This window comes from Sceloporus occidentalis, unplaced genomic scaffold (genome assembly GCF_023333645.1).
Source record: "Sceloporus occidentalis isolate IW3139 unplaced genomic scaffold, rSceOcc1.0.p SCAF_3, whole genome shotgun sequence".
Lineage (NCBI taxonomy): Eukaryota > Metazoa > Chordata > Lepidosauria > Squamata > Phrynosomatidae > Sceloporus > Sceloporus occidentalis.
The window spans coordinates 238,218,890-238,240,283 of NW_028316983.1; the positions used below are offsets into that span (position 1 = coordinate 238,218,890).

At 40.4% G+C, this 21,394-nt stretch overlaps 1 protein-coding gene and 1 pseudogene across 2 annotated transcripts; one reads left to right on the forward strand and one right to left on the reverse strand.

The window, feature by feature from the left end:
• Window positions 1-2,993: 2,993 nt before the first annotated feature.
• Window positions 2,994-21,066, reverse strand: TMEM71 (transmembrane protein 71). Of its 2 annotated transcripts, XM_089518956.1 has the most exons (7): window positions 20,837-20,919; window positions 16,128-16,286; window positions 13,047-13,247; window positions 11,717-11,898; window positions 5,336-5,411; window positions 4,074-4,138; window positions 2,994-3,508 (listed from the first exon to the last, which is right to left on the reverse strand). In XM_089518956.1, exons 2-7 carry the CDS (start codon window positions 16,178-16,180, stop codon window positions 3,441-3,443), a joined length of 645 nt encoding a protein of 214 aa, XP_089375082.1. In that variant the 5' UTR covers window positions 16,181-16,286; window positions 20,837-20,919; the 3' UTR covers window positions 2,994-3,440. The 2 variants fall into 2 exon arrangements, with proteins under 2 accessions (XP_089375082.1, XP_089375081.1); XM_089518955.1 differs by lacking the exon at window positions 16,128-16,286 and having other exon boundaries at window positions 20,837-21,066.
• Window positions 16,279-17,675, forward strand: LOC149317654 (phospholipid scramblase 1 pseudogene; annotated as a pseudogene).
• Window positions 21,067-21,394: the final 328 nt, after the last annotated feature.

Consider the following 21,394-nt stretch of genomic DNA (forward strand, 5'->3'; position numbering starts at 1 on the left):
GTGCTATAGTGCCAGTCTACAAAGTTTTGGATAACAAAAGGAACAGAAACATGGGTTGTGTCTGCACTGCAGAAATATTTTGGGTTGACACCATTTTAACTGCCATGGCTCAGTACTACAGAATGTTGGGATTTGCAGTTTGTTGTGTAGTTTGTTGAGTTCTATAGCTCTCTGATAGAGAAAGCTAAATGCCCCACAAAACTACAATTCCTAGTATTCCCTAACACTGAGCCATGAAAGTTAAAGTGGAGTAAAACGGGATTATTTCTGCAGTGCGGATTCAGGCATGAACAGATATTAAAAGGAGAGAGTCTTTAATAATTTACTATGATGAGGAGTAATCTTGCTCATTACAATTTTGCACATCACATCACATGTGGTTGTGGTATCATAGAAATGACTGTGCCATCATTTTAGAACCAAGCAATTTATCTCTTCACAGAACTCAAGCATTTTTACAACCTAAAAATAATGTTGTTTGCTACTATATAGCATATTAAATCAATATTGTTATTGCAAAACAGATATTACAAGGTACAAATATAATCCATACCTTTAGGATTAGGTTTGGCTATGGTGAGAACTGGCTAGATGCAGCAACCTACTGTTATTACAGACTATGGTTGCTGCCACACTGCAGAATTAAAGCCCTTTGACATTACCATCCTATCACATCTGGGATTTGTAGTTTTATGAGTCAGCCACATTCTCTGGCAGAGAGTGGTGTCAGACTGCATTAATACTAATGTGTGGCAGGAATCATTACATCAGGGATGTGCAAGTGTGGCTCTAAAAGCAACTTGGGAGCCATAAACAAGTGAAATTGTGTCTATGTTCTTTCTCCATCTGTGGTGTACATAATTGAGGATGCATCTTCACTGCATAAATAATCCACTTTGACACCACTGTAAATGCCATGGCTCAGTGCTATGGAATTCTAGGATTTGTACTTCTGTGAGAGATCTAGCTTTGTCTTTCAGAGTTCTAGATCCGCAACAAGCTAAAATTCCAGAAATCCGTAGTATTAAGCTCTGGCAGTTAAAGTGGTGTCAAACTCTGTCTTGAGTTTCTTGAAGCCAACTCCATCCTCGATCCCTTTCAGTCTGGTTTCCGCCCAAGGCATTCTACAGAGACAGCTCTCACTAAGATTTCGAATGACCTTTTACAGGCCAAGGCTAATGGCCTTTACTCTGTACTCATCCTTCTTGATTTGTCTGCTGCCTTTGACACTGTTGATCACTGTCTTCTAGTTGACATACTCTCTGACCTTGGGTTCTCAGACTCTGTTCTCGACTGGTTTAGATCTTACTTGTCTGGCAGATCTTTTGCAGTAGTTGCAGGGGGCCAGACTTCTTCTCCTGTTCCCTTATCTGTTGGAGTTCCCCAGGGCTCTGTTCTGGGTCCCCTTCTGTTTTCTCTCTACACACTGTCCTTAGGAAAACTCATTAGCTCTCTTGGCTTTTCCTACCATCTGTATGCCGATGACACCCAGCTGTATCTTTCCGCCCCTGACCTTTCTCCAAGGCTTGAACAGCAAGTTTCATCTTGCCTCACAGCTGTCTCACAGTGGATGCACCATCGGTGTTTGAAGCTCAACATGTCCAAGATGGAGCTTCTTGTGTTTCCTCCTAAGCCCACCCTTCAACTCTCCTTTTCTGTCTCTGTGGACAACATTTCTATTCAACCAGTCCAGCAAGCCCGCAGTCTTGGTTTTATCTTTGACTTTTCTCTGTCATGTATCCCTCAGATCCAGACCACAGCCAAGGCTTGTAGATTCTTTTTGTACAATATTGCCAAAATCCAACCATATCTCTCTGCCTCTACTGCCAAGATCCTGGTCCATGCCCTAGTGATCTCATGACTTGATTACTGTAATGTCCTCCTGGCTGGGCTTCCTCTTTCTCACCTCCGTCCTTTAATCTCTGTCCAGCATTCAGCTGCACGCATTATCACTTCCACCCACCACTCTGACCACATCTCTCCTGCGTTGGCATCCCTTCACTGGCTCCCCCTCCCTTTCCGCATTCAGTATAAGCTCCTGCTGTCGACATTTAAAGCCCTCCATGGACTGGCCCCTCCTTACTTATCAGACCTTCTTTCTCCTCACCTTCCCACCAGGGCCCTCCGTTCTGGTAGTCAAGGTCTGCTGTCTCAGCCCAGGATTTCCTCTGCCCCATCCCGGATTCATCCCTTTTCACTTGCTGCCCCTCACTCCTGGAACCTTCTTCCCCCACAAGCAAGAGCCATCACTTCTTTAACCAGCTTCAAAACGGAGTTGAAAACCATCCTGTTCAGAGTAGCCTTCCCAGGCATTGCATAATTGTCGCTTACTATTTGATGTTCTTTTGGTGCCTGTTTATCAAACCATTTCCTGTATTGCTATGTACTGTATATGCATTATCCTACTTGAGAGTATGTATTTTCCCTGGAAAATGATTAACCATCCATTATGAAGCCAAGCCCTCCCTCCAGTCCATCTGCCTTGGTCCAGGCCTCGGAGGTAGAGAGGAACTGCTGGTCTTCTTACCCTTTCCCTCCACCACTCCCTTCTCCTTCTGTGTCATGTCTTTTTAGAGATTGTAAGCCCGAGGGCAGGGAACCGTCTAACTAAAAAGATTGCATGTACAGCGCTGTGTAAATTTACAGCGCTTCATAAATAAAGGTTAATAAATAATAATAATAATAATAATAATAATAATAATAAACTGCAGTAGTTCTGCAATGCAGATGCAGTCGAGGATAGGCAGAAGGTAGGATCCAGTCTATGGATAGATTGCTGGGTGAATTGCAGTACACTGCTATGTTTTTCTTACTTCCAGTTGTTTAATATTGGCAGCAATAAAATGGCACCCAAAATAATTATGAATGAAGCAAGAGCTGGAAGTAATCGGGAGTGGGTTTGTGTATGAAAGGACACTTGAGATCAGTTCAGTTTTAGTAATCAAGATATATTTCTGAGTATAGAAATGTTTTATTTTTATCTGAATGTGCCTGTCACACCTGGCCCATGGGTCTTGGGGATTCTATAGTAGTAACAATTTCAATAAAGTAGATTTCTCATGCCTTAAGTCAAGCCTTCCTTGGGTTGTGATATCACTAATATAACAGATAAATAATACAAAATCTTTGATCTTCGCCACACTTAAATATTATAGTCCAGGAGGCAAGATGTTATTTCTGGCAAAAGCTGGAACTGCATGCTTGGCATCATTATTGATCGATTATGTGTATTCTGTTCTTCATCTCATTCAGAATGGTCTTTTAACCTCAAAACATTCTGTGCGGTTAATCTCTTCTAAGATGGTATCTCCAAGGCTGCCCATCGGTACATATTGTGCAAATTCTTATAAAACTCTTATTAAACTGTTTTTTAAAGATTTCTAGTAGAAAGATTCCAGAATAACGTGGAAAGAAATGAAATTTTGAAGGGCAAGTGATGATTATGCTGGTTCTACAGATTGACCAGAGCTGGTATTGTCAGGGGAATAGTGCAAAACTGCTGATGAACCTGATGGAAGAGGAAAACGATGGTGATGCTACAACACATCAAAGGACATAAATACATAAATCAGTGATTACAGTCTTTTAAAAAACAGGCCAAATAATTTTACTGTATTTAATTTAATTTTTTTGCCACTGTGGAGATGTGTTAACTGATGGCTTTGATATCAGTGGGGCAGAGAATCTTTCCAAGGTTAATAGTTCAATAGAATCCAGTGAAATTTCCTTGTCCTCTTTGTCCTCTATACTGAAGAATCAATAGGGGATATATGTGACTTCTCGGCCTTTTGGTTAAGTATAGCGCAAGTTAATATTCTAAGGAAATCCCATTATAGGTTCACCTTAGGGTTACCATAAGTTGTAAACAACTTGAACAGACAGAACACACAACACACACATAATCTAAAATTCATAATTTAAAATCGACCAATACTTTTTAAAATTCAGACAGCATATTTAGCTGTTGAATCTCTCCTGGCAGGTCATTCTACAGTCGTGGGGTGGCTGAATTCAGCTCCTAAAGTCAATATGCTAAATTATCCTCTGAGAAGGATCCAGGAAAATTTGCTTACAAATCAGAATGATGATCAATAGTGAACAGACCAGCAGATCAGGAAGCAGCACTCCCCAAACGAATCTGAAACCAGAAGAAAAGTAAGTCACTTTTTAAGCTAAGAACCCAATTCCAACTGTAATAACAGAGTGGTAAATGTTGATATTATTGTCTCCATAGCTACACCCCCAAAACAGAGTCCAAAATATAGGCAACCCTGTAGATCCCTGGACATCAACCAACCAGGCCTAACAGTCTTTTGTAAAGTTAATGTGCCTAAAGTGCCTGTTTAAGACTCAACATTTGCATGGTAGCAAGGATGTGTGTTGTGCCTCTTCAAGTGATTTCCAATGTCTGATGATCCTAAGGCTAACTTATTGTAATGTTTTCTTGGCACATTTCTTCAAAGGGGGTTTGCTATTGCCATCCTCGGAGGCTGAGAGATTGGGACTTGCCCAAGGTCACACAGTGGTCTTTCATAGCAGGTAATCAAACTCTGCTCTCCAGAGTCATAATAGTCCAACAGTCAAACCATTGCAGCATGCTAGGTCTCAAGCTACAACAAAGTACCATGGATAGGGAATTTCCCTCCCTTTCGGTTGGGAAAGCACAGAGGAGACAAGGTAGCTTGAAAGGGGGTGACAGAAAGGGGGAAAAATCTTAGTTTTTTGTTTGCCCTGTGAGTTCTGGCACCACTCTATCACTATCCATTTGTCCATGAGCTGTGCCCAAAGGTTTGCACCACTCTGAAATCTGTGACTTTCATTTTATTTTATTTTTGCTGCCAGAACAGCAGAGCCAAATATCATTTTACAAACTGCTTATGAATATCCCCTAAGTTTGCTGTGATTCGAAAATCCTTTTGGGTACATATAGCTGCTTGCACATTTGTTTGGATTAGGTCCATATCATCTTTGGAAACCTCATGGCCTGCAATCCCATGTCAAGGTTGCATAGCATCCTTCTCTGCATGCTGAATTATTCAATGAATGTGCTACAGAGCCCTTCTTTTGAATGACAATGTTGCATACCTAAATGTGCAACTGAATGCACAATTCAAAACACATGCGCATCCACTTATGCATGCATGAATGCATGAATGGTACATGCACATCAGAACTGCATGAACAATGGCATCACATACACAACTTCATTTCTGCAACCTTGATTTGAACATAAACATTGGGTAGAGGACAAAAGTGTCCAAACACGTCTATAGGAGGATTTATGCATGCATAACACACCGACAGGATGCTATGTATATAAAGTCATTTCATTTACCTTACATAGAGATAAATGATCAAATACAGGGACAGCATGATCACAGGGTAGAGACCATTTCTTACTGTAACAGATTCTATTTGGAAGAGAAAAAGAGAGACAAAGAATTAATGATGTCACTGTTTTCATACTTCCAATGGTAGCATCTTCCTATGAATAAGAAACGGCCTTATATTTTATTTATTGAAATATTTATATGCCTGCTCCCATCAGCAGATCTCAGGGTGACTTACAAAAAAATCAGTTTAAAATAATAAATAATAGTAATTTTAGAAGAGTGAAAAAATATTTAAAAACCAGACAATTTAAAACTCGTTAAAAGCATTTTAAATCATCAACCATTAGATCTATGCAGCCTGGATAAAACCAGTTAGTCCCAAAGATGTTTAATAAAGAGCCAAGTTTGACTTGGTGCCAAAATGAGTCCAATACTGGCACCAATTGGGCCTCCAAAGAGAGGGAATTCCACAACAGGAGTGACACCACAGAGAAGGCCCTCTCCCATGTCTTCCCACAATGTATTTCCCTTTCTGGTTGGACACATATAGAAAGAGGCACTCCCTCAAGTATCTCAGTACCAAACCATTTAGGCTTTAAAAGTTGTTACCAGTACATTTATAGGCTATAGCAGATCATATTATCTGGCCATATAACAATAGCAATAGCATTAGCAAGTACATTTCTATACCGCTTATCAGTGCACTTAAGCACTCCCTAAGCAGTTTACAAAGTGTAAGCTAATTGCCCCCAACAATCTGGGTACTCATTTTAGCCACCTCCTTGGAAGGATGCAAGCTTGAGTCAAGCTTGAGCCCTTTAGCTGGTATTGAACTCACAACCTTATGGTTTTGAGTGAGTGGCTGCAGTACAGGCATTTAAAGGTACCTTTAAATTAACATGACTCCAGTTCATGATGGCTAAGTGATTCTGTGAGGAATTGTTCAAAAAGGTAACTTTCCCAAAACCTGATCTAATCTGGAAGGAGCCTTGTCTGGCCCTCTGGTTGTACTGTGACACCCATCAACCACCCACTAACATATCCAGTGGTGAGCAGGGAATGGTAGTCCATCTATATAATAATTTGTATATCTGGAGGCTATATACAGTACTTTCCCATCTCTGATTTATCCTGTTATTATCTGTTCTGAGAATCTGAACTCTCTCCCTCAACTGGGCTCTAAAGGTGTGTCACAGGAATTTAAGAAAATAAGCCACTTGCTGGATTAGAGTCTAGGATTCTGTTCACATAGCAGCCAATTCATAGTTCCTACAACTACTGTAAAAAAATAAAAAATAAATGAATACCTAATTGTTAGGCCCTGATTTTCTTGCTGTAATCACTGTTATTTTGTTGTCTATTATTTTAAGTTATGTTTTATATTGCAAATTTTTTAATTGTATTTTAAGGGGGGTGGGATTGGGGGATATGGATTGTATATTTCAATATTGTAAGCCACCCCGATTGTGATGCGCAGAGGGTTACTGACATTGATCAGTGATGGGTTCCCATCAAAGAGAAGGAAGAAAGTTCTTTGCATAATGTATAACTGATGGAATTCAGTACCACAACTACTGTGATGATGGCAAGCAGCCAGCCAGTCAGATAGGTCATTTTCCAGGATACTGCATTCCAACCCATTGCTTCAGAGGGGAAGGGAAGCAGTGTGGCACAATTCCATCATACCTTACGACAGTGATGGTGAACCTTTTCCATCACTGCCTTAGGAGTTTATCAGACAAGGGAAACTGGAAGTATAATCCAATGGCAATCCAAACGCAATCATGGGGTTTAATGTTATTGTGTGATAGACTACCACATGCAATTTTGGACAATGGCAAGCTATTTTCAGGCAGTGGGAAATCAGTTCGAACGCAATTCGAATTCATGTAAATTCGCTGAACTAGCGAATTCACGTGAATGCGTTCTGGCCCCACTTTCTTTTCATTCGAAATTAAGAGAAATTCCTCCCATGTGATAAACTCCAAAGTCCAGTGGCTGGTGTGAGCCCGGGCGGGTTGCCATAATTATCCACTAAAACCTGGGACAAAATGTAGGACAAAATATAGACCAAACTGTAGGACAACTGCAGGACAAAACTCAGCCCAAAATGTAGGACATTTAAGAAAAATGGAGGACCTTTCTGAAGTGCCCTTTCTTAATCAGATTGTAAACCTGAAGGCCGGGAACTGTCAAATTAATGATTTTCACGCCTCCTTGGGAGCTCTTTGGGGGGGCTGATGGGCCAGTTATTCCATGGCCGCTGAACGTGCACTTTCATTTAAGTAGTCGGGGCCTACCCTGCAAATATAAATGAAAGGGTCAGAAATTCACAATTATGATTTGCACTGGTGAAGGTTTGGGTGTGAAAAGGATTACACATTTCTTTCTCACCTGTTTTTCTGCTTCACAGTGTCCCCTCCCTAAGCTACTTTTCCTTGCAGGAAAAATAATAAAAACAGTCCAGACTCTTGTTGCTGGTTTACACTTTTCCAGACGTAGCATATAATTTTGTCCTTAATTCTTGCACTGTGTGGTTAAAATGTAATGAATAATTAAAACTAGTTTGCCTGGAAAGCAGCGAGTTATTTGGACTGTGTGAAAACAAAGTTCTCCTTCCATGTGAGCTGAAGTGGGAAGAATGATGACACTTATAACTAAAGCAACCGGCTCATGAGAGAGAATCCTAGTATGCAGTGGTGGCTGATCGTTTCCAGGTCAGTGAGGTGAATTTGCTGTGAGGTTCAGACTGAACTCTAAAAGAAGTGTCCAGGATGCTGATCTCCATTCCTAATTAGGTTTTCAATACAGCACAACGCCGGTATCCATGGGGGATACATTCCTACACTTACAACGAATTGTGATAATCGCAGACGATAGTGAACCCAATATTTCCAGTGGATGTTGACCATAGAGTTGAACTGGAGGACCTTAAGATGCCTAGTAAATGTTTTGACATGGGTAAGTGAAATCAAAGGGTGGGGGTTGTACTGTACATTATTTGAAAGAGCTATCCAACTATTTTCCATAATAGGCTCAGCACCAGGGACAGCTCCTGGAATCAATTCAGCATCCCACTGACACAGAAACCACTGGCCTCTACTAATGTTCGGCCTCATTATTCCCTATAGCATTGGCCTAAACATCCATTTCTGGCTGCAAAAGCAGATTACTGAGGGCATAAGTGTGCAATGCCATATTAATCTAGAAGATTTAACAGGTATTGAGCAGGGGGAATCCTCTAGCACAGGAATGGCTTATAAAAGAAAAGCTAGTGGGAAAGGAATTACTACAGCCGCATGTTTGTATAAATGAGGTTAAATCATACTGGCCTCTTAAGCAGAATTAAGCCATAAGCGAGCTAATTAATCCCCCCTGCTTTTGTTTCAACCGCATCTTACACAACTGCCAAGCTTTTAAAGGAAGCATTTACATTGCTGTTGCTAATCTTTCTGTTTATTTATTTATTGGTGCAAACACTTCTGAGCATTTTAAATGGCACAGCATAGCTAGCTAATTAGATAGATAGATAGATAGATAGATAGATAGATAGATAGATAGACAGACACACTGACCGACCTCCTATGTCCAATACAGGCTACAAAAGGTATGTTCTGAAGTTTTCCTGAGCTTTTTTTTTAGGCTCAGGTATTTTTTTTCCAACCACAAAGTTGGGTTTGCTTCCTGATTGGGGGAAAATAGTCCTCTTAAAACAACCCAGCCCTCATCCACCCAAAACAAAACAAAATTATCTTAGGGAATGTAATATTTTTTCTGCATGTGCACACACACACAAACACACACACACACACACACACACAATATGAAATGCTGGGGGCCCAAAACAAACAACCATGGAGATCACATGTAGCCCATGGAGCATACTTTCCAGAAGTATTGCCATGCCATATTACTGTGCTCAAAGCCTGCTCAAATCTGCACATATTCTCTCCCATCTCCTGACAGGGAAGGCTAATTGTAGAGAGAAGAGGGAGATTGGTCGGGTTGAGCGGGCGAAAGAGGAGTTTGAGGACCCAGGAGAGAGGGAGGCAAGCCGATGGGAGGGGGAAGCCCAGCTGGTCTCGGGCGAGGAATTAGAGACCCCACCCTGGGGGCGGGGGAGGCCGACGGAGACCTTAATAAGGAGGAAGGGGGAGGCGCCCGGGGGGAGGAGACTTGGCGGAAGACTGGGGCGCGGAGAGAGGTACGGAGGAGGGAAAGGAGAGGAACCGGCGACCATTGGAGCGGGCAAAAGAAGCTGGGACAGTAGTACCCCCGGAGGACGGGTAAGAATGGGGCCAGTTCTTACAACCCACCCGGCGTGTCCACGGGGTAGAGAGGAGCCCCGGTCCCAGCCCTGGAACCCGGAAATAGGCCAGAGTAGGGAGGGAGCCCGAGAAGGGGAAGAGCCGTGGTGGTCCTTGAGGGAGCGGCGGCAACTTCCTAACTCCAGACCCAGCCCCGAGCCTAGAAGACGAGGGGAGACGCCTCTGAGTGACTACCGGCCGGCCCGACACCATACGCTGTGAATACTCCCCGGAAGTGAGACGGCATCAGTGAATATAACTGTGTCAAGAGGGTTGTGTTTTGGTTTCAGTTTGAGAAGAGTTAATAAAGTTGTGTTCTGTTTATAAGCATCACTCCGGCTACAAGATCTGTTTGTGAACCTCCTCTGGAGTAGGATGGAGCCAGGCACAGGGGCGCCCTCGGCGGGCTTAGGAGCCACGCCCACACTAAGCTAACAATTAGCCTTCAGTTATCCTTTGATAGCATGGACAAAACAAAACTGCCAGTAAGCATACCAGTGCAAAGTTGTGCTACTATTCATAAGGAGCCATGGGATAGATCTAAACCCAATACAAATAATCAATCAGTTCCGATGAGCCGCTATTCCCCCCCCCCCACTACCTATGCAGCACACCAAAGTGGTTTAAAGCCACTGTGCAGTATGGATGGCACTGAAGAGTAAGGAAACAGTATCCAGTGCAACTCTATGGTCAACATCTGCCAGAAGATTATCATAGAATCAAGCTGGAGGATGTACAAATGCCTAGAGAAGCATTTTCTCTAGGAGCTTCTAGCTTCTCCAGCATAACTCTATGGTCAACCTCTGACAGAGTTGCACTGGAAGACTGAGAGATTCTTAGAGAGGACATATTAATCAAAACCACAGTCCACAAAAGTCAAAATCGCAAACGTGGACTGCCGACAGTAGTTTGTCTTTGATAAACTTTGCAAAAAGTCACAGATGTAGCACTAGCCTGTCCCACATGTACAAGCAAAGCACAACTGAACTTTTCAAGGTCTATTGCACCTTTAATTAAAACCTTCCTCTTTGTAGTCTCTGATTTACTTCTTTCTGTTGAGTAAAAGTGGTTTGAATACCAGTTTGTTTTCCAGAGCAGGTCGGCAAGCACATGGCAAACTAATTTCTTTCTATATTATTTTCAGTTTTATCATAAAATTATCATAAAAATAATGCTATTTCATTATAAAAGAAGGAGAAAACCTAAGTAAGAGCAGGAACTGACATTAAAGAAGAATTCAGAGAGGCAAATGAAAAGTCAGTGAAAGCACATTCATCCCTAATCCTTGAGGCATGATATACATCTGTTATGTATTTTGTAGACTGTATTGCTGTTTTCAGTGGGATCCCGCTTCGATCCGCAGGGAGAGGCGGGAAATAGAAAAATAAAAATTATTATTATTATTATTATTATTATTATATACAGAAGGAAGAGAGATATGGTAGGTTAAAGCAGGATGAGGGAAGTCCCCAAAGCAGCCAACCTGTGTTATTTGTGATAATTTGAGCACACTTCATTTTACAATTAGTTAAGTACTGAAATTTCAATTGTATCTAGATCAACTGTTGGTATTATTAAATATACAATGAAGGTTAGGAATATTTCTAGTAGCAATCATTACATCTTATATATAGCATGTATATGTGCCTTCAAGTAACCTGTTGACTTATGGTGACCTCATGAATTTCACAGGGTTTTCATAGGTAGGGAATATTCAGAGGTAGTTTTGTCAGTTCCTTCCTCTGAAATATAGCCTGGCATTCATTGGCAGTCACCTAGCCAAGTACAAACCAGGTGGACCCTGCTTAGTTTCCAAGATCAGATGGGATCTGGTACCTTTAGGGTATTTCAGTCCCTCTTACATAGTAGGGGTACTTAAAAGTGAGAGCTGTCATAGCAATCAGTAGTATTAAGTAGTCAGCAAATGTGCTCTCTTTTTAGCTTTTCAAAAAACAGTGCCCCTAGTGGTACTTGTAACTCCTTATTTCAAGCTCAGTCACATTTATACACCAAAGGAGTTGGCCAACTACTACTATATGCTTACTTTAAGTATGAAATATAATAAATACTAGCTACCGTGATCAAAGTGGTCACCCTTATCATAACACTGAGTGTCATCCACCTTGTTGCCTTCTTCAGGCCACATGCCTTCTGAACGGGGTGACTCTATAAAAGTGCTGTTCAGCCATGAATTAGAGCCACTGATATTGAAAAGGTTAACAAGGGATCGTCGGATTCTCCTTCGCCTCCGAAATATTCTGGAATGAAATGAGGAAAACAAAAGAGAGCATAAGCGAGATTGATCTTTTGAAAAGATTTAGGAAACATGTATTGCTTAGCCCATTAATTCAGGCTGAAATGAATTCCTAATTATTCTCCAATATTTTCTCTGTTGCTCTCTGTGTCTTGGTTTTATATTCTGCTATCTTTAGTCATTACTTTATTGTTGCATTTTATATTTTTAACAGATTGTAGAGAATTTTGGGTAGTTTAAAACTAGCTGTTGAAATTTAAATAACAACAACACTGAAGTATAGGTACAGTTGGCCCTCCATATCCATAGATTCTTTATCCATGGATTCCACCACCCACAGCTTGAAAATATTCAAAAAATGTAAGTTCCAAAAAGCAAACATGATTTTGCCATTTTATATAATGGACACCATTTTACTACACCACTGTATTTAATGGGATTTGAGCATCCATGGATTTTGGTATCCATGGGCAGGTCCTGGAACCAAACCCCAATAGATACCAAGGGCCCACTATAATTCAGTTTACACATGGGACTGGTTTGGGTGTTCATATTAAAACATATTAAAAAGCAACAACAACACTGAAATATTGGTAATTAACTTTACATGTGGGACTGGTTTGGATGCTCACATCTCACCTTGGTAAACTGAGATATAATAAGATTTATGCCTATGCACATGTTTCTGTCACTCCTGTCTTTGCAGTGCCATGACCCTGTCAGAGGATCCTTCATCAAGGATGAATTTCAGCCTTCCAAAACTTAAGGAAGGTAAAGAGCTGACTGGCTGCTTAAATCCTGGGGCTTCCGGAAGGAGCACCCCTAGACAAAGGCAACTCATTGAAGAGGCTAGACATGTTTCCATTCCAGAAGAATAATGCCAATTAAAGGCAAGCTCCGGAAAGATATCACTTTTAGAAGCAGTGGCGTCACTAGGGTTGGTGTCACCCAGTGTGGTACCTCACGGTATCACCACCCCATTGACCTCCTCCCACCCCACACCATACAGAATCGGTAGGAATGTTTTTTGTACTAATGTACAAATGTACCAAAATGTTCCTCATTAAAAAAAATTAGAGGAACACATGTATGGAATGAATGCACAGAATGCATTTCCCCCCCAATAGAGCATATCTAGATGGTTACACGCACCTAACCAACCTCTCTTTATAGCTGACACTTGTTTGCGATGGGCTCAGTGTGATATTCCCATCTTCATCAGACAGAAAACTGTCCTCTGTGAGTATGTAGTAGCCATTAGTAAGCAGCCGAGGACTCCGACGACATGCAAGGCCATAGCACGTGCATGGACTGACAGACGAACATCCATCATCCAGACGTACATCTGTATAACTAAAATGACAAAAACCAAAAAATCCTGTTATCCACACAGCTTTTTTCACTGACAAAAGACAACAAGTGATGCAGTCAGGAAAAGGGGAGCCAAGTTAACCTACCACAGTCAAACAAATAAAGTGTTTTATGAGACCTTTAGGATTAATTTAACAGATTCATTGGGGCTTACAAATGTAGGGAGCAGAGGCAAGTGTAGCTCATGACGTAAACTCTATTCCATGAAGACGTTTTAAAAAAGTAGCTGCTTGTCTGTTGCCCAGAATAACACTGAAAATGTGATAACCTTTCACAGTCACCTCTTTTCTTGAATGTAGAGTGAACCTACACTGCAAAAATAGTGCAACTTAACACCACTTTAACTGCCATGGCTCCATCCTGGGATTTGTAGTTTTGTGAAGCACCAACACTCTATGGCAGAGAAGGCTAAAGATCTTGTAAAACTACAAATCCTAGGATTCCATAGGATCGAGCTACAGCACTTAAAGTTGTGTCAACCTGCATGATTTCTCCAGTGTAGATGCACCCTCAGTCTACAATTTGGTACGGGCTTGAGAGACAATCTTCTTGGTCCCTAATCCCAGGTTCTAGCACATAGAAGGTGTGTAAAGGTTTATTGTTAGAAATATAGACATCTATACTGGACAGAAATTTGGGAAATAATGGAAACCATGTCATAATATACTGGTATATCCTTTTTTTGTGCAGATTGTCAATAAAGATTTAAATCTTTGCCACAGGTGCAAGATGACAAGATCTCCTAACCACAAAGGAGGAGAAGGTACTGCAAAATGTAGGAAATTCAAGAAAAACATAGGACATTACAAAATAAAAGCTAAAAGCTTGGAATATATAAATGAAAATTCATGCTTTTAGCCATGCTCAAAATGGAGGACATTTTGGAATTCCTCTTGGAGAGAATGCTGAAGTGTAAGACATGTCCTGCACAGGTGTGGTTATTGTTCTTGATCCTTAGAAATCTCCCAGTATCCAAGTTCAATACTCAAACCACTACACCATGCTGGTTCTCACAGCTTGTATACTACGGGTATTTAACATGAGTGTTGTCATAGTGATTGGTGGTTTGAATTAGTTGTAAAAAGTGTCCTATTATTATTATTATTATTATTATTATTATTATGGCATTTTAAAATATAGTAACCATGTATATTACTGTTGCTTCATTGTCTTTGCAAGGTCTTGCGATCTACCCTTAAGCTAAGTTTTTCTCTGTCAGTTTGCTTTGCAAAAGCCAATCAGTTTAATTAGCAATGCCAAATTTAGATTAACAGGTGCATTATGGGAGAATAATTCACTAGGTTACTTTGCTGATCGGAACTACAATGTTAAATGACTGCTTTGCAAACATTTACACAGTGTTTACTGATTAATGACTGTAGCCATGCTTAACCAGAGGGACGGTAAATCAATATTATTCATTTGCAAACCAAAGGGAAATCAAGTACCCTTAATTTGGCACACAGAGTTTTACTCAAATCCAAGGTTAGGTTATTGTTCAGTGCTTGTAATCGTAGATATTAACATTTGTACACGCAGAAAACTCAATGAAAGCCACATAACTCCATTTGGGCCAAATTTACAGCTAGCTAATGCTTGCTGAGGTCTTGACCTGAAATTGTATGTTTCTGCCAAATTATCAGTAACAGCATTTTATATTGTTCATGGAGCTGAATGTGCATCCTCTCAGCAACCTCTATAATAACCGCTGTAAGGTAGGTCAGTATTCTTAATAGGCATACTCCCCATGGTGGCTTGTTGTTAACTTGTCTCTATGTAGAGCCTGCTTTTGTGGATTTTACACAGAAACAAGCCTTCCTGTTTGCAGTGAGGTTTGCTCTCTAGTTAATGGACACAAAACCCGAATTGGCATCCGATTGTGCATAGCATCTAGGTGTTGGAGGCATTCTGAAACAAGTAAGATTTAAATCTGAGATGTCCTGGTTTTATTTATCTGTTACCTTTCTAATCTGCTTCTCCTCCACTGAGCTCAAGATAGTATTCATCTTGAGGAAGAAGGAAAAGTTTGGACTTTTTAAAAAAATCTGAAACATGCTGAACAGCTCTTCTCTTTTGTGGTTTAGGATCTTAGCAATATCCAGACTTTTGGGGTTGGGTGCCACTGCTGTGCATTTTAGCATAACTATTTAGTTGTTGTTTTTTAAACTGTAACCTACCAATTGTAGGAGAAACTTGGCAAACAATAAGAATAACGGCAACAATAATGCAAAATGCAGCATCCAGACTGCTGTCAGGTATGTATTTTAGAGACCACAAAATAATGGTCGTACAAGAACTGCACTGGCTTCCAGTTTGTTTCTAAGATCAATTGAAGGTGCTGGTTTTAACCAAAAAACAAAAACAAAAAAAATCCTAAATGGTTTGGGTTCATAATACCTGAAAGACCACCTTTTCCCACATGAACCTGCCAAAAACCTGAGATCCTCAGAGACAGCTCCGTTGTGTGTCCCAATACTTCATGAATGTAAGTTGGTATGTACACCTAACGGCTTCTTCTTTAGCAACACCCCAACTGAGGAACAACATCTGATTAAAAATAAACCCAAAGGCCTATTACTCTAACATCATAACTTTTCTTCTCCTGTATGATTTTTTTAAACATATTTTGCCTGATGAAGAAGTCAATGGAGTTCTGATAGCTTGCATGATGTATTTTGTGCTTTGTAGTTAGCCCCAAAAAGCTATCACTGTTGTGTGGATTTTGGATTTGGCTGTTAAAGAAATGCTCAGGAATACATCTGCTACCTGTACTGTTTTTTATTGTTTGATATAGGAAGCAGTGACAGTTTCAAAAGACCCAGTGGGAAATAGTTCAGCTCAGAACTGGAGGTCATGACTCACATGCATTTATGTCCTTCACTTCTCCTGAATAGTCTTCTCTTTGACTCCTCCATCCTTACAGCATAAAGTCTTCACTTAGTAGATACGTCTCATCCCGGTCAACGCTCATCTACAGAGAGCTGAGCCCTTAACTGTCTCTCCCTCTGCTTTCTCTTTCACCTTCCAGGTTGATACAGAAGAGAATGGCAGTTATAACCATGGTGACTCAACAATAGGCTTATTGATATGCAGAACTAAGTTCCACCAGTGTATCTTCACAGATTTCAGGTGCAGCCTCATTGGGTTGAATGGTCCTTAATGAAAGAACATATCCTCCTCATTGGAGAACCAGCTGAGTTGGATGAGGAGAAAGAGGCATGCTGAGAGAACAGTGGGACCTCCCCAAGAAACAACCGTATGCTGACCCATAACAATGCAGCCCAATCCATCTGCATCAGGACAGGCGGTTCCTAGGCATCCTAGGCCACAAACACCACGTAGACAATCAATCTATTTTACTGGACCACGTTTCCTGGGTGTTCTAGAAAGGCCAGCCAACCCAACCCAAACCTACACACAGCCTCATGGAATTCACCTAGGCCACCGCTTGCCTCATCCTCAGGCGGTAACCTGGATGCCAGCCCCACTTCATATTCCCAACTGTCCTCCTGGATTGGAATATTTAAGTCAGATTGACCGGCTGTTAATTCATCAACAGATTGAGCTGCTGGAAGTATTGACTACCTTTGAAACATGCAACCGCTATGAAATTCGAAATGACACTGGGCAACGTATGTACCTGGTAATTGAAGAAAACAACTTCTGTACACTGTTTTGCTGTGGAGCAGCACGGCCGTTCACCATCAAAATCTTTGACAGTATGGGACACAATATCATACAGCTGATGCGACCGTACCGGTGTTCCACCTGCTGGTACCCTTGCTGTTTACAAGAACTTGAAGTCCATGCCCCACCAGGCACCCCGATTGGGTATGTTAAACAAACATGGGACCCCTGTCTGCCTAAATTCACTCTCCAAAATGAAGCCAAGGAAGACATGCTTAAAATTGTTGGGCCCTGTATTGTGTGCAGCTGTGGTGCAGATATTCGGTTTGATGTGATGTCACTGGATGAGACATGCACTGTTGGCAGAATTTCCAAGCTGTGGACTGGCTTCTTGAAGGAACTCTTTACCGATGCTGATGACATTGGGGTCCAGTTTCCCCTGGACCTTGACATTAAAATGAAAGCTGTAGTACTTGGGGCTGCCTTCCTCATTGATTTCATGTTTTTTGAACATAGCCACGATCGGCATCAGCAAATGGGGGTTTGGTAACGCAGAGGCAGTTGCATTCTAACAGAGCCAGAGAAAGTCCTTTGCTACTTCTAGTCATTCTTGGTCAAATCTGATGGAGAGGTCTGCTTCTTTTTTTCTTTTTTTTTAAAGACTATGTGGCGGTGATGCGGTGCACAAACGTAGGTACTTTGGGCAAGAAATGATGGCCCTTTGTTTGTGCTTCAGACTGAAAAGATGTCACATAAAATGCAAAAAATATTAAAAATGAGCTTTCTAATAACATGCAGCAAAGTTTCACACAAAAAGGAATCATACTTTATACTGTAATATATTTTTAATAATATATTTTTGAACATTTTATGTAAAAATAGTCAAATCTGGTATGCAGACTGATACAGATTTTTTTTTGTTAAATTTATGTATTTTTGTATTATAGTGGCACTTCAGTTCTCATGCCTATGGTTTCCTGTTTAATGCCAGATACTCTGCAGCTAATAACACCCTGCAATGAATAATGATTTTAGTGGAGAAAATATATGAAATGAATACAGAGCCACTGTATGTAGTAGTCCAAGTACAGGACTAGAACAATGGAAGACCTGGGTTCCAATTCCCACATCTATTGAAACCAACCAGGCGATCTTGCACAAGACACAGTCTCTGTAATTATATATCTGTAAAAATATAATACATACACTTGGTTTGTAATCAATAGCTGGTTTTCAACCATTCTGTGGTGATTGTTGTTCCTCTTAGTGATTGACTAGATTTGTTGAGCAAAAATGTTAGCTCTATGTACATCACAAAGCATTGCTGCAATGATCTGTCACAACTTCCTGGGTTCATTTTTAACAACAGAAGATTCTGTTCTTGCCAGTTTAAAAGGTTCTACATAATGAAAATGGTCTAGGTTTCAAAATATTAAACATATTTCCAGATTTATACATGGTCAGAGCATAAGAAGTTATTTATTGTTTTGAAAAGGTAAATCATTCCCGTTACGCGTTATAAGATTCGAAAGATCTTGGTCTTCCTCATTCCATTGTTTTTCGAAAGCAAGGTGATATATTGCTTGCTGCGTTTCTCATTAATTTTCCATTCTTTTTGTTATGTAGAGTGGGTAGGAGAGAAGGTTTAGGACTCAAAAGAAAAAAATCCAGTAAGAATGCCTCCAAGATGCCTCTAAAATGCTCTTAAAATTAACAGTGGAAAGTAATTAGGAAGGTTTCCCTTTGTACCAATAAAGTAATTGCATTAATCTTGTTATATAATGTAATTATAACACAGTTGCAAATAGAACTTGTTACAAGTAATTAGAGTTGTTAACTTATTAAACCAGGCTCTAGGCATGAGCAACTGGGACTTCCACCTACTTCTTTCCCCTTCCCATAGAAACTCTTCAGTCACCCAAAAATACTACATAGACGGAGGGCACTACTGAATTAAGGAATGTATGGTATAGCGCATAAAAGACACTGTTGTTGTTTGTGAGCACAGTGTGATTTTAAAATCCGTTTATGTTTCATATCAGTTCTTCATAAGCTATCTGATACAAGGTACCTCCAGTGATTTTCCCTTATGCTCCAGGTTTGGTGCATTTTTTTTGAAAAGGTAATTCATTCGGGTTACTTGTTATAAGTTTTGTGAGATATTTAGCCTTCACTGTCAGAGAGCTCTGGTACTACAACAAACAACAATTCCCAGAATTGCATAGCATTAAGCCATGACAGTTAAAGTGGTATCAAACTGGATTATTTCTGTAGTGTGGATGCAACACTAGTGAATTGTTATTATTGCGCAACAGATTAACAGAATTTAAAAAACACATATAATATTCTCTATTGATATTGAGAAGGCATGACTCGCTATAAAAGATCCTAATGCCATTAACAACTGATATGCACTTTTTTTTTCTCCCTGCTCCTCCAAATGTGCAGACATGCATCCTCCTCACAAAAAATAAAGAAAATACAGGGCACCCATTTTCAAAGCTTCAGTTGTTAATGCCAGCATTCTGTATAGTGATGAAAGTAAGACTTGTGATCAAGGATACAAATTTCAGACTGCAGCCGAAAACACCTTCCATGTTGTTGTTGTTGTTGTTGTTGTTGTTGTTAACTGCCATCAAATGAACTTTGATTTATAGCGACCCTATGAATGAGAGATCTTCAGGCCACCCTCTCATCAATAGCCCTGTTCAGGTCTTGCAGACTCAGGAACGTGGCTTCTTTGAGCAAGTCTACCTAGCTACGATCTTTCTTTTTTCCTACTACCTTCCACCTTATCAAGTATTATTGTCTTATCTAATGAGACATGTCTTCTCATGGTATGTGCAAAGTATGACAGTCTCAGTTTAATCATCTTGGCTTCTTCTAGGAGCTCTTTTAGGAAGGTTTGATTTCCAGTTATTTGCTAGATTAGTTCATTAGTTGACTCTCTTCCCATCAGCTTTCTTCGCTGTCTAGCTTGCATAACCATGCATAGAAAACAGAAATATTATGACACAGACAGTCCTGATTTTTAAATTATTGATGCCTCTAAACTGAGAGCTCAGCCCTTTTCTTTGTACTGTACACACCACACATCTCACATTTACAGTAATTGTTTTCTAAGATATGTGAAGGTAGGAGAGATATACACTCACCCCTCCACATTCGCTGGGGTTAGGGGCACAGGACCCCCATGAATGTGGAAAAACCGCAAATAACAAAACCACTATATTTTTACTTGAGAGAACATCTCTCTAGGAATCTCTAGGTTCTCCAGTGCAACTCTGTGGTCAAAATCTGCCAGACACTGACCATAGAATTGTGCTGGAGGAACTACAAATGCCTAAGGGAGTGTTCTTTCTAGGAATCTCTAGGTCCTTCAGTGTGACCTTTGGTTAAAGTTGACCATAGAGTTGCAATGGAGGACATAAGATATTCCTAGCAGCAACATATTAATAAAATCGATGAATAATCAAATCCGCAAAAGTCAAAGCAGCAAATATGGAGGGACGAGTGTACGTTGATCATGCAAAGCCATGATGTTTATAAATCACTATAACCAACAACAACAAAAAAGGAGGCAACATTAATAGCTGTATAAAACTTCCTTAGTGCTGTTATAATCTTATGCACACATACCAGGAGGTAAATCCCACTGGATACACTGGGACTTATTTCCAAGTCAACATGAAAAGTATTGCACTGCCCTTTTTATTATAAATTGAGAATATCTGCTCTATTTTTTTAACCATTTTACACAAATGACCATAAGAGATTTGGTTTGCACATGTGTCCTAGGTTTGAATAGATTTGAATCTCTGCTTCTACACATATCCTACACACATAGAAGTCCCAGTCTTAACTGTAAACAGAGCAGCCCTTTGCTAAACTGGTTGACAAAATATTTATTAAGAAAACATTTTACATTATCAAATTGCCCAGACCTGGTAAAGCCATCTTTCCGGCTACAAAAGTACACCAGTGGTTTATCCATCTGCAGAATGAGACTGTCACTGTAGATCCTAACTGTCCAGTGTCTGCTAGTGTTGCTTCTGGCAGCTGAATATAGCAAAGGGGGCTTTGAAGGGACAGAAGCAGAGACGCTGAAAAGCTTGCTTGTTTTCTTTTGAAACCAGGCTGTGCAATAGGAAAGATAGAAGCAGAATGAGGTCATGTTTCCTGCTAAGTCTAGCCTAGCCTTGCATTACAAGCATTCCTTTTGAAGAGTCTGTTGAAGATTAAAGATCAGACTAATGAAGAACAGGACTGTAACTTCTTATGATATAAGCTGCTATAAATATGAGAACCATTTGCGATGTATTGTTTTGGATAAGGAATGGATCAGCAATCCCAGAAACGAATGGGTGAAGATTTGACTCCGCCTGAGAGACAGATGCAGACACATTAAAAGCCATTGGCTATTTAGACCAGTGATTCCCAAACTTTGGTCCTCCTGGTATTTTGGACTTTAGCTTCCAGAATTCATGACTTTTGGCCAAGCT

Coding starts and splice junctions, on each gene's coding strand:
- TMEM71 (XM_089518955.1), bottom strand. CDS start 21,066: ATGACCTCATTCTGCTTCTATCTTTCCTATTGCACAGCCTGGTTTCAA. Junction 5,412..11,716: donor GGGTGACCACTTTGATCACG/GTAGCTAGTATT, acceptor TCTTCCAAATAG/AATCTGTTACAGTAAGAAAT. Junction 4,139..5,335: donor ATCATTTATCTCTATGTAAG/GTAAATGAAATG, acceptor TTCTGGTTTCAG/ATTCGTTTGGGGAGTGCTGC.